The sequence below is a fragment of the Coloeus monedula genome, assembly GCF_965178545.1.
Source record: "Coloeus monedula genome assembly, chromosome: 6".
Classification (NCBI taxonomy): Eukaryota; Metazoa; Chordata; class Aves; order Passeriformes; family Corvidae; genus Coloeus; species Coloeus monedula.
The window spans coordinates 429,161-440,910 of NC_138786.1; the positions used below are offsets into that span (position 1 = coordinate 429,161).

An 11,750-nucleotide genomic window follows, 5' to 3' on the forward strand; every position below is an offset into this window, starting at 1 on the left:
GGCCCGTAGCCACCGAGCCCCAGCACCCGCCTGTGCCCCGCCACCACAGCCACCGCGCCCCGGTGCCAGCACGGGGGGCACCCAGCACCCCCTGCCTGGGGAGGGGGGAGCGGGGAGGGCCACGGCGGGTGGTGGCTGTTTTCTCGAGGGTCTTATTTCTTAGTCAGCAATGAATTTATTAGCTCCTTAGTGCCGGTGGGTCCCGGGGGCTGTGCTGGGTCCTGGGGGGCTGTGCCAGGCTGGGGATACCGGAGGTGGAATTGTGGCATCCAGGATCGCTTTACAGCTGGGGCTGCCCAAGCCCTCCTGCTCCCCTTCCAGGACCCACGGAGGGAAGGGGGGGGTCTGGCTGTGCCCTGCACTTGGGACACGCTGTGGGTGGGGGGCAGAGCCCCGAGGCTGGCGCTGCCCGTGCCGGGCTGGGCTGGGGGGGGGATGGGGCAGAGCCTGGAGCAGGTACGGGCAGATGACATTTCCAAGCTAATTTCTGTGAAATTATGAGGTAGGAAGCTGTTTTCAGGAAGTTTTTGTCTGTTTGGTTTGGTTTTTTTTTATTCTTAAAAAATTAAAATCAATGTCTTGGCTGGGATTTCCCTCCGCTCCATCACCCCCACACCCGGGTGGGGATGCAGGGCATGGGAACTGCATTGGCCTATGTCCCTTGGTCCCCGAGGGTCCCCTCTCTGTGGTGGGAGTGGGCAGCAGCTTTACGTGCTGTTTCCATTCGAGGAGGAGGAGGAGGAGGCAGCGCCCTGTTTGATGCCCGGCCACGAGCCCGGGCTTGCTGAGCCTCCGCCCCACTCCTGGGCTCCACCCAGCTCCATGGGGGGCTGCCTGGGTTCCCTGGGCTCCTGCATGTCCTGGCACACTTGTCCCTGCCCACCCTCTGTGCTGGTGCTGCCCCTCACCCGAGTCTGTCTGTGGTGGTGTCTCGAGGGTTGTGTCCTGTCCCACCTGCCATGGGCTCCTGCTCCTCAGCCAGGTCCTCCCGTCCCCCAAATCCCCTGGGCTCCTCCCTGAAACAGCTTCGCAGTTTCCCTCCAAGTGCTTCGTGCCCCATCTGCATCCCCCAGGCTTGCTCCGAGCATCCCAAGTTTGAGGTGAGGATGGACATGGGGGGCTCAGCCACCCGAGTGCCATCAGCAAACAGCTACAGTTGGCGGCTTTTTGTCCCAAATTCGGTACCTGTGGCCCCAGGCTCTGTTGGGGAGGGACCATCCTGGCAGGCAGGAGTTGTTTCTCCCCTCTCCTTGCCCTGCTCCCTGGTTTTTTGCAGCGCTTTGGAAGTGCTTTGTTGTGGGCGAGGGCTGTGCCCGCTGCGCCGGGAGCTGGTCTGTGGCTGGGCAGAGCGGGTGGCCCCACGGCCCCCGGGCCACCAGTCCCATCCCAAAACCAGCCTGGCCTTAGGCACAGCTTTTCCAGCAGCTTCCCAGCCGGGAGAGCTCCAAAAGCTACCACCATCGGAGCGGGCACCGGGCTCAGCCCAACGCAGAGCTGCCGCTGGTGCTGGGAAGGATTGGTGCCAGCAGTGCCATCCCCACCGGTGCTGGGGACAGTTTGGGGCCGGCTGATGGTGTCTGCTTGGGACAGGGCCAGCAGCACAACGCCCGAGGGGTTGTTTCTGCCGCGGTGGCTGAGCTGTGGCCGCGGGATGACACAGGGATCACGGGGACTGCAGGAGCCACAGGGAGCCTCTTCCGGGCCAGGCGTCGGAGCCCCAGGTGACAGCGGGGCGCGGGCAGGTCCCCGCTCCTGGAGGATCAGCCCTGGCCCTCCCTGCCCCGCGGGGACACTGCGAAGGCGTCGGGGCTTGTCCGGGGCGGCAGAGGCGAACTCCAGCCTGGAGTTCCCTCACCGAGGGGCTGCCCCAGCCACGGGCGTGAGGGGAGGGAGGTTGTGGAGGCTGGGGGGGGGGGGGGGGAGTACAGAAACCCCCTGACACCCCCGGGCTGAGAACGGGCCACACGTGACAGCAGTGGCCGTGTGCAGCGTCCCGGCACCTCCTGCCCGGCGCTGGGCTTTGCCGGGGGGTCCCCTCCTGGCATCCCCCAGTGAGCGTGGGGGTGTGGTGGGGGGCCTGGGTTAGCGGTGGCAAGAGCTAAGTGGTGACCCCCCCAAACTGGTTTGGCCCGTTTCAAATGCTCCCTCTCAGCTTATCTGGCTTCAAAGGGCTCCTGCTCCATCCCACGCACACAAACACGCTCCCTGTGAACCAGGGGGAGCCCCTTGCATCCCAAAAAACGTGTGTGCCCCCCAAGCTCTGCCTCCCCTCCATCTTCTCCTTCTGGCACCCCCAAACCCTCCCTGTTGCAGCCATGGGTGCCCCGAGCTGGGTGTTCAGGGGGACGTGGCGGGAAGGACGCGTTGGATCATGGCCACGGTGGCGGTGGGGATCCCTGGGGGCTCTTTGCAGCATCACGAAGGCGGCCGAGACGTGGCTCCGCTCTGGGGGGCTGGCTCCCCCGGACCCCTGGCCGCGCTGACGATTTTGAGGAGCCCCGGTGAGCCCCGAGAGGCCGGCCTCGGCGGGGAGGCGAGAGGTTCCATGCAAAACCCCGGCCCCAGGAGACTGGTTGGGCGAGGTGCGGGGCGGGCCCGCGCGCCCCACGCCCGCCGCAGACGCCGGCGCCCACCCGCACCCGCAGCACCCAGGGCTGCACCTGCCCGCCCGAGGATGCTGCAGGACAATGGCCCCCCGGGGCCACCCACCCAGGTACGTGCGGGCCACTGCCGCGGCCATCGGCGCGACTGTCCCCACCGCGGGTCCCTGGGGCGAGCCGCTGTCACCCGCACCCTGTCCCCGTGCACTGGCCCGCCTGGTGCCGGGGGTCCGGGGGTCCACCGCGTGCGTCTGGTGGCTGCCCAGCCCCGGCCAGCTCTGGCCTCCGGGCGGCTTTTCCCTCCCTGCCCGTGCCTCGCTGTCCCCAGCGTGGCTCCTGGCACGTGCGCGCCGTGTCCGGGCTGCGCGGGGCCACGCCGGCCACTCCCTGCCCCAACGCCGCTGGCCCCGGCGGGCACGGCCGGCCCTGGGCACCCGGGCGTGGGGACGGGCGCTCGGCGCTGCTCGGGGGGGGCGGGAGAGGACGCGGCGCTCCCAGGAGCCGGGGCTCCCCGGGAATGTGGCTCTGTCACCCCGCGAGGGAGTGACAGAGGTGCCTCCGGGCTGGGGGGGGTGTCAGCGACTGCTTTAGGGATCCCAGACTGGGTTTATTTAACTCTGTGTCACTCCAGCTGGGGTGGGCTCCCCTCGGGAATCCCTCGATTTTGCTTCAAATGTTTTCTTTGTGCTGATTTGCTGTTTTTAAGCCCCCTGGTGTATCCCGCTCCTATCCAACCCTTCCCCAATTAACGAGCTTCTTGATGAGGCGAGCGCTGCCCATTCCGGCTCCAAGCGTTCCTTGAATCCCCCGGGACCCCCAAATTTCCATCTGTCAGCTGCAGGGCAGTGTTACGCTGGGGGAACGGAGTTTTGGGAAGGAGGCAGAGCTGGGGGAGAGTGGGGCTGCCAGGGGGCTCAGGGGTGTCCCCGGAGCCCCCGGGGCTGGGGGGCTCCTGGGATGGCCCCGATCCCCCGGGATCCTGGCACAGGGACGGCGGGCAAGTGTTGGCTTGCAGAGGGAGCGACCCGCCCCCTCCGCCCGCTGCGGGGGGAACCCGTGATTCATCCGGGCTCGGAGGGCTGGGAGCGCCCGCCGAGCTCTGCCAAACTCGGTGCGCCCGTGGGGCGGTGCCGCGGTGGGAGAAGAGGGGGGGCTTCGGGGGTTTTCCTGGGTGCTGCACCCCAAAAGGCTCAGGAGGCCCCCTGGGCAAAAGGGGGCTCCCACAAACCCCGGAGCTGGGGAGGTGGGTTACCCCCACGCCGGTCCTCCGAACATCGGGACGGTGCCACCGCGGGGGATTTGGGGGGGCCGTCAGGGGACTGTCACCCCAAACTGCTGGCTCGCAGCTCTTGCCACCCCGCCCCTGCCCCGGCTCCTGCTGACGGCGGCACATTCCTCGGGGACAGCCGCCCTTTTCACCCCCGACCGAAGCGCACACGGTGTCACCGCCGGCTGCTGTAAACGCGGCCCAGCCCGAACGCGCTGTCGCTGCCGGAGCGCTGACGCCCAGCGCTGAGCCGGGGCTGGCCGCAGAGCTCACCCCAAAGCGGCCGGGCGGTGACCCGGAGCCGCCGCGTCCCCGAGCAGGGGCTCAGAAGGGCCACAGCTCTGCTCAGGAACGGGGGCGGCTCGCTCAGCGGGCTGCGGGACAGCGGCGGGGGCGTCCCGGGAGCTGCTCCCGAGCACGGCGGGCCGGGGGGACGCGGTGTCCCCGGTCCGGCTGTGATGGGGCGGCTCGGCGGGTGGGGCGAGGCTAATTAGTACCTGTGGTGGCAGCGGGGCCTGAGTCACCGCGTTCGTCACCGCGGGCCCGCGGCGGCTCAGCCGCCCCTTTTTTATTGTTGTTTCTTCGTTCCCCGGCTGATTTGAAAAGCAAAGCAGGGAGGGCTCAGCCAGGAGTTTACTGCACGGAGCCCCCGCTCCAGGCCGGACCCCTGTGCACAAGCGGGGTCCAGAGTGCTCCTGGAAAGTGGCTTGAGGGATTTGGGGGTCCCTGTGGAGGCTGCCAGTCAGAGCTGGCTGAGGGGTCTCCATGGGGGTCTGGGACACTCCTGGGAGGCCATGTGGGGGCCTGGGGCTCATTGGAGTGACAATATGGGGGTCCAGAGCCGTACAGAGAGGTCGTATGGGGGTCCAGAGTGCTCTCCGAGGAGGTTTCCTGGGGGCCTTGAGCTCATTGGGGGGGACATTGTAGGGGTCTGGGGCTCAGTGCCAGGGCCATGTGAGTCTCTGGAGGTCAGTGGGAAGGTTGTCCGGGGGTCTGGTACTCTCCTAGGAGACCACGTGAGACTGCAAGGCTCACTGGGGGAACAATGTGGGTGTCCAGGGTTCAATGGCAGGGATCTCTGGGATCAACGGGGAGGCTTCTGGGGGGGCCCAGAACTCTTCTGCGAGGTTGTCTGGGGGTCTTGGGCTTACTGACAGGACAGTGGGGGGGTCTGGGGCTCACTGGTGTGGCTGCCCAGGAGTCAGGGGCTGGCTGTCTGAGGGGATCCTGGCTCTTCCCAAGGTAGGACCCCCCAGACCCCTGGACCACCCACCTCCCCCATGCCCTCGTCCCCGCGAGGTCGCCCCTGGGCACCTCCACCTGTGGCGGTGACGATGGTGATGGTGACGATGGTGACAGTGGCCCCGGTGGGGCCCCCTCCTTTTCCCGGCGAGGCGTGGCGGCGGGGCGGGACGGACGGGCCGGGCCGGAGCCTCCCTACGGCTGGGGAACGCCGGAACGCCGCCACTGCCGCCGCTCACCTGCGCAGGGCGGCCGGGCTGGCCGCGGCCCCTCGCCGCCATGCAGGAGACTAACGCCTTCCTGCTGTCGGCCCTGCAGCCCGAGGCCGGCGTCTGCTCCCTGGCCTTGCCCTCGGACCGGCAGCTGGACGAGCGTGGCCGGGAGGCGGCCGAGGCCCAGCGGCTGCGCAGCGCCCGCGTCCAGGAGCAGGTCCGCATCCGCATGATGCTGCGGGGGCAAGCGCCCGCCCGCCCCGAGGACCTCGCCGACGGCACCAGAGGTGGGAGACCCCCCCCCGGGACCCCCTGGGAACACGCGGTGGGACGGGCGGTGGGAGCCCCTCGGCCGGCGCTGGGCTCTGGGCACACCCTGGCTGCGGGTTGTGGGGTGCCCCCCCACCGTGGCCGAGCCCCCCGAACGCCCCCGAGCACCCCCGGCACTGGGATCAGGGGTAGCTCAGCCCCAGCGTGGGCTCGCTTCACCCCACTCGGGGTCCCGCCTCAGTTCCCCCACCTGCCCTTGGAGGGCTGTGGGCTGGTGGGGCCCCACACCCTGCCCAGGGCCGGGAGGGGGGAGGCTTTTCCCGCCCTGGCGGAGCCCCCCCGGCCCTGAGCGGCAGCGCTGGCCGGGCTCCAGCTCCTCCATTTAACGTCTGCGCCTCCGCCCTGCCGCCCCGCCCGGCACCGCCGGGATCCCCGGCGCCCTGACCCCCGTGCTGGGCACCCCGGTGGTGGGGACAGACCCCCTGTGGCACCCCGAGGGCTGCCCCAGGCGTGACTCACGCTCCTGGCACCACCAGCACTGGCGGCGTCCCCGTCCCGTCCCGTCCCACCGGCGGCCCTGGGGCGGTGGCGGATGGGCAGCGTGAGGTGCCATGGGGCGCACTGCGGTGTCCAGGCCCTGCCAGGGTCCCGTTCCTAGGGTGGGGGAGCCGGGACTGGCTGTGGGGGATGCCTGGGCTGCCGATCCGGCTGCGGCGGGGACCGGGCTGAGCCGCGGCGTCCCCGCCAAGGTGGCAATTAGTGCCCTCGCCGTCGGGGCACGGGGCGTGGCGGGGAGGCCACTTCTGCTCCCCGTGGCCAGCGGGCAGGTGAAGGCAGCCTCCTCCCACCCCTTTGTCCCCCCAGCTCCGCTTGCGCTGCCGTGGTTCCCGCAGCAGGTCCCCCTGGGATGAGCTGGGGCGATCTTTGATCTCCAGGTCCCTTCCTGCCCTGCCCGTGCTCACGCTGCTTCCTCTGTCGCTGTCCCGCAGGTGCTCAGTACAGCTCGACCCTGCGCTCCTCCTTCAGCTCCCGCTCCCAGAGCAATGGCGTGGACCCCAAAGCCCCGGTACGTACCGCGCCTCTGTCCCCTGCCCACCGCCTCGGCTGTGCCGAGGAGGGCTCTGGGCTCCCCCGGCGGGGGTGGAGGGACGGGCACCTCACCGGCCGTTCTCCCCCCGGCAGCTCTACCAGCCGCTGGCCAAGAAGGATTTCGGCACGGTGCGGGGCAGCGGCTGGTCCTCGCGCTCGGCCGTGGACCTCACCCCGCACAAGCGCATGGCCACCATCAGCAACGGGGGCCTGGCCAAGGGCCGCGCGTACGTCGCCGGCTACGCGGCCTCGCAGGCGGCCACCGCCTCGCCGCGGCCCAGCTCCTTCCATGAGCGCAACTTCCGCTGCCGCCAGAACCTGGACACGCTGTCGCTGCGCTCCCTGCGCCTGGCCGACGGGCCCCTCCCGCTCGCCGACGACCGCTACAGCGTCCTGTCGGAGCAGCTGGACGCGCCGGGGCACCGGCAGCTCTACAAGAGCCAGGCCGCCGGCGGCTTCGGCCGCTCCTTCGCCTTCGAGCGGCAGCTGAGCGCCGGCACGGCCGCCAAGGCCGCCTGCGACTGGCTGGACGGCGCCGAGGGGCCGCCGAGCCGCACCATCCGCGCACCCGCCATGCGCACGCTCCAGCGCTTCCAGAGCAACAACCGCTCGCGGCTGAGCGCCGGCTCCTTCGGCACGGTGCCCGCGGGAGGCAGCGGCGCCTTCCTGGGGCTGGGGGAGCACAGCTCCCGCGCCCCCTCCGTACGCAGCCTGGCCGAGTCCGGCCACCACCTCGCGGAGCCGCGCGCCATGGAGATGTACAACGGGCACGGCACGCTGCTCGGACACCACGCCGGCGGGTGAGTGCCCGGGGCTGCTCTGGGGTGTCTTGGTCCTTGTCCTCACTGTGGTCACCTGCCCGGGGAGGGTGAACCCCTCCAGCTCCGGCGGGCGCAGTTTGGCGGCGTGGCTACGGAGCACGGCATGGGCTGATGTCTGAGCGGGTCCTGCCTGTGGTCTTGGCTCCTCCACAGACACATCCTGAGATGTGGCAGGAGGGTGATGCTCCTTCCCCTGGGAGCGGAATCCCATGCCCAGAGCGCAGTGGGAAGCAGATGGGTTGGTGGGGCTCCTTGGAGGTGGGGGACGTGGTGGGGTGCAGAGCTGGAGGATCCTGTGGGACGCTCCACTGGGGCTGCCCCTCACCCGGCCGTGGTTCCAGGTTTGACGACATCGACCTGCCCTCGGCGGTGAAGTACCTGATCGCCAGCGACCCCAACCTGCAGGTGCTGGGCGCTGCCTACCTGCAGCACAAGTGCTACAGCGACAGCAGCGCCAAGAAGCAGGTGAGCCCCCGGAGCAGCGGGAGCAGGGGCTTTCTCAGCCCCTCCGACACCGCGGGCAGGCGCAGGGGCTGGAGGGAGCCCCGGGAGCGCAGCGTGTCTGACCCCCTGGGCTGTCCCCCAGGCCCGCAGCCTGCAGGCCATGCCCAAGCTGGTGAAGCTGTTCAACAGCCCGAACCAGGAGGTGCAGCGCCACGCCACCGGCGCCATGCGCAACCTCATCTACGACAACGCCGAGAACAAGCTGGCGCTGGTGGAGGAGAACGGCATCTACGAGCTCATGCGCACCCTGCGGGAGCCCGACGATGAGCTCCGCAAGAACGTCACAGGTTGGGGACAACAGCGGGGGTCCCCCGTCCCCAGGGGGTGGCACTCTACTCCCTTGGTGTGAGGGGAGCTGGGATGATGCTCCACAGGGGTGATCCCTTTGCATCATTGTCAGCAGCGTGAGCCCCCTGGGGAGGGGAGGTGGGGTGGATGTGCTCTCTAGCCATTCCGGTACTGAGGGGCCCCCTCTGTGCAGGGATCCTGTGGAATCTGTCCTCCAGTGACAACCTGAAGGATCGCCTGGCCCGGGACACGCTGGAGCAGCTCACAGACCTGGTCCTGGTCCCTCTCTCAGGGCTGGGGGGCTCGGGTGTCATCCAGCAGAACCCCTCAGAGGCAGAGATCTTCTATAACTCCACAGGCTTCCTCAGGTATCTCCTCCAGGTCCTCCCACTGGGAGCAAAGTTTTGGAAGGGAGGAGGAGACAGGAGCCAGGTCTGCAGGGCTCATTTTTGGGCTCAGGAGGGGGTGTTTGTGGGGGATCCCCTCCTCTCCATGACACAGCCCCGTTCCCATGCAGGAACCTGAGCTCTGCCAGCCAGCAGACCCGGCAGAAGATGCGCAAGTGCCACGGGCTGGTGGACTCCATGATCCACTACGTGAACAGCTCCCTGGAGGTGGGCAAGTCGGAGGACAAGGTGAGCTCCTGAGCTGGTGCTGGGGGGGCTGAGGTGCTGCTCCCCCGTCCCGTGGTGCAAAGGCAGGCACGCCTTGATGTGATGCTGGCAGAACCAGAACCTCCAGGCTCACTGGGCACGGCCGGTGTCATGACTCTGCCATGGAGCGTCCGTGCCAGCTGGACACACCCTGCAGGTGGCCCTGGGATGCCACCCTCGTGTTCCCTGTCCCCCCTAGAGCGTGGAGAACGCTGTCTGTGTCCTGCGCAACCTCTCCTACCGCCTGTACGATGAGATGCCCCCGTCCTCGCTCCAGCGCCTCGAGGGCCACCGGAGGAACGCCGGCGGCACGGTGACGGGGGAGCTGGTCGGCTGTTTCAGCCCCCAGAGCAAGAAAGCCCGGGAGGTCAGTGGGGGCACGTTGTGGCCGTGTCACCAGGGTGGGGCTGGCGCTGGGAAGCGCTGGCAGCAGAAGTGATGCCAGGGTGGAGGTGGACGCCGGCCTCAGCTGGTGGGTGGGACACGGGTGAGCTCAGCGGAGGGTGAATCAGGTGTTTGGGGTGAATCAGGGTGCTGAAGTCCCGCTTTTCCATGCCATGGGGCATGATGCAGCCAGGGTGACCTGCCAGCTGCCTGTCCAGCAGTTCAGGCCAGGCAGGCAGGGAAAAGGGGACGCTGGCAGTGAGGGACACTGCGGAGGGGACAGCCCTGGAGTCTAACAGTGCCCGTGTCCCTCAGCACTACCTGAACGCGGACATCGTCACCTTCACGGAGGTCTCCAAGGACCCCAAGGGCATGGAGTGGCTCTGGAACCCGCAGATCGTGGGCATCTACAACCGGCTGCTGCAGCGCTGCGAGCTCAACAAGCACACGACGGAGGCGGCCTCGGGCGCCCTGCAGAACATCACGGCCGGGGACCGCAGGGTGAGGAGAGCCGGGTGGTCCCCACCGCCTGCCCACCACAGCCGTGCTGGCAGGGGGGGCACCTGGGCAGGGTTCATCCTGACCTGCTCCCGTGAGCGGGAGGAGGAGGAGGAGTCTCCAAGGGGGTGTTTGCCTTGCAGTGGGCGGGTGTGCTGAGCCGGCTGGCGCTGGAGCAGGAGCGCATCCTGAACCCCGTGCTGGACCGCGTCCGCACCGCCGACCACCACCAGCTGCGCTCCCTCACCGGCCTCATCCGCAACCTGTCCCGCCACGCCCGCAACAAGGACGAGATGTGTGAGTGCCGGGGGTGAACCAGGCCCGGGGGGGGGGGTTCCTCCCAGCCTTTTCCTCAGTCTGGCCTCCCGTTACCTCCAGCCACATCCCAGCCCTGTCCTGCCTGCTGTGCCCCCGCTCACAGCTAAGCGTGCGGGCTGCTCCATCCCCTATTCCCAGACGTGGCTCTGTCCCCCCCGGCTCTGGCCACCAGCCCTGACATGCCCTTTGCCTGCAGCCACCAAGGTGGTCAGCCACCTGATCGAGAAGCTGCCGGGGAGCGTTGGGGACAAGGCCCCTCCCGCTGATGTCATCGTGAACATCATCGCGGTGCTCAACAACCTGGTGGTGGAGAGCCCCATGGCCGCCCGCGACATCGTCTACTTCGACGGCCTCAGGAAGCTCTTCTTCATCAAGAAGCGACGGGACAGGTGGGAGCTGCCGTGTCCCAGCTCACACCCGGACTCCTGTCCTGCTCTCCCCTCCCTCCCCTGCTCCAGCCCAGTGCAAGAGGGGCACAAGTGTCCCTTCCCAAGCCGTGGTGATGGGAGTCCCCTGACCGGCTCAGAGTGGCCTCGTGGCCACCTGCCAGCCCTTTGTCACCCCCTAAGGACGCCCCACCATTGCCACAGCTGCCTTTTCCCATCAGGGAGCCTCTCTCTGCTCCTGCCTGTTGTGGTGGGACTGAGATGTTCACCTCCTGCCTCTCCCCACCTGCAATAAGCCCCCAGTCCCTTTGGGCCCCTCTGGGGTGGTCTCCTTGGCCTGGTGGGCACTGTCCCGTGCTCAGTGGTGCCCAGAACCTCATTGCATCCTGTCCCTTTCCCAGCTCGGACAACGAGAAGTCCTCCCGAGCCGCCGCCAGCCTCCTGGGAAACATGTGGCAGTACACCAAGCTCCACCGGGACTTCAAGATGGTACGTACCCCTCCCACAGCCAGCAGGGCCCTGGGGGAGATCCTGAGCAGGGATCCCGAGGGAATGGAGGCCAGGGGATTCATCCTGGAGAGCCACACCACCCAAATGCTGCATGTGCTGGGTCCCCACTCCACGCCTGCTTTTCCCAGAGCGTTGTCCCTGTGCAGGAGGGGTGGGGACGGCGTGGCCCGTCAGTGCCAGAGCAGAGGGGCTCCGTGTGCCTGATGGGGCTGTCTCCTTGCAGAAGGGGTACCGGAAGGAGGACTTCCTCAGCCTGTGAGGACACCCTGGGAGCTGGAATGCCCCAGCTGGGATGCTCCGTGCTGCCGGCCACGCCGTGGGGAGGCTGCTCGCTGCCGGACCCCTGCCCTGTAACCTAATCCCTACATCCCATGCACCTCCCCCTTCCGCCGGGTCCCCTTCCCCGGCCGGGGGACACTTGTCCTCCCTCCTGCCCAGCCTTAAACCCAGCTGCTGCTTTTGGCTCTGCTGTGGGGCTCCACTGGGACCCCAGTTATGGGGCTCTCCCCCACTCTCAGCCAGCTGTCTGCAAAACTTGGCTTGTCCTGCAGCTTGAAGGGGGCAGGAGCTGCAGGGATTTGGGAAGGCTCCTGTAGAGCAATTCTGGGGCAAGGGGGCTTCTGGGGGTGCTTCATCCCAGGTCCCTGAGCCGCAGGGCCGGGGGGTGTCCGTGCCCCATGCCAGTGTGGGATGTGCTGCGCGTTACAC

The 11,750-nt window shown here is 68.3% G+C and overlaps 1 protein-coding gene across 1 annotated transcript; it reads left to right on the top strand.

Annotated features, from left to right (window-relative positions):
- Positions 1 to 5,388: 5,388 nt before the first annotated feature.
- PKP3 (plakophilin 3) lies at positions 5,389 to 11,301 on the top strand (the record flags this gene model as incomplete). Its single annotated transcript, XM_082284441.1, has 13 exons — positions 5,389 to 5,608; positions 6,581 to 6,657; positions 6,774 to 7,480; positions 7,843 to 7,966; positions 8,088 to 8,292; positions 8,487 to 8,661; positions 8,811 to 8,928; positions 9,146 to 9,313; positions 9,646 to 9,831; positions 9,972 to 10,125; positions 10,343 to 10,535; positions 10,934 to 11,021; positions 11,266 to 11,301. The coding sequence occupies 13 exons, from the start codon at positions 5,389 to 5,391 to the stop codon at positions 11,299 to 11,301; spliced, it is 2,451 nt and encodes an 816-aa protein (XP_082140567.1).
- Between the last annotated feature and the right edge of the window lie 449 nt (positions 11,302 to 11,750).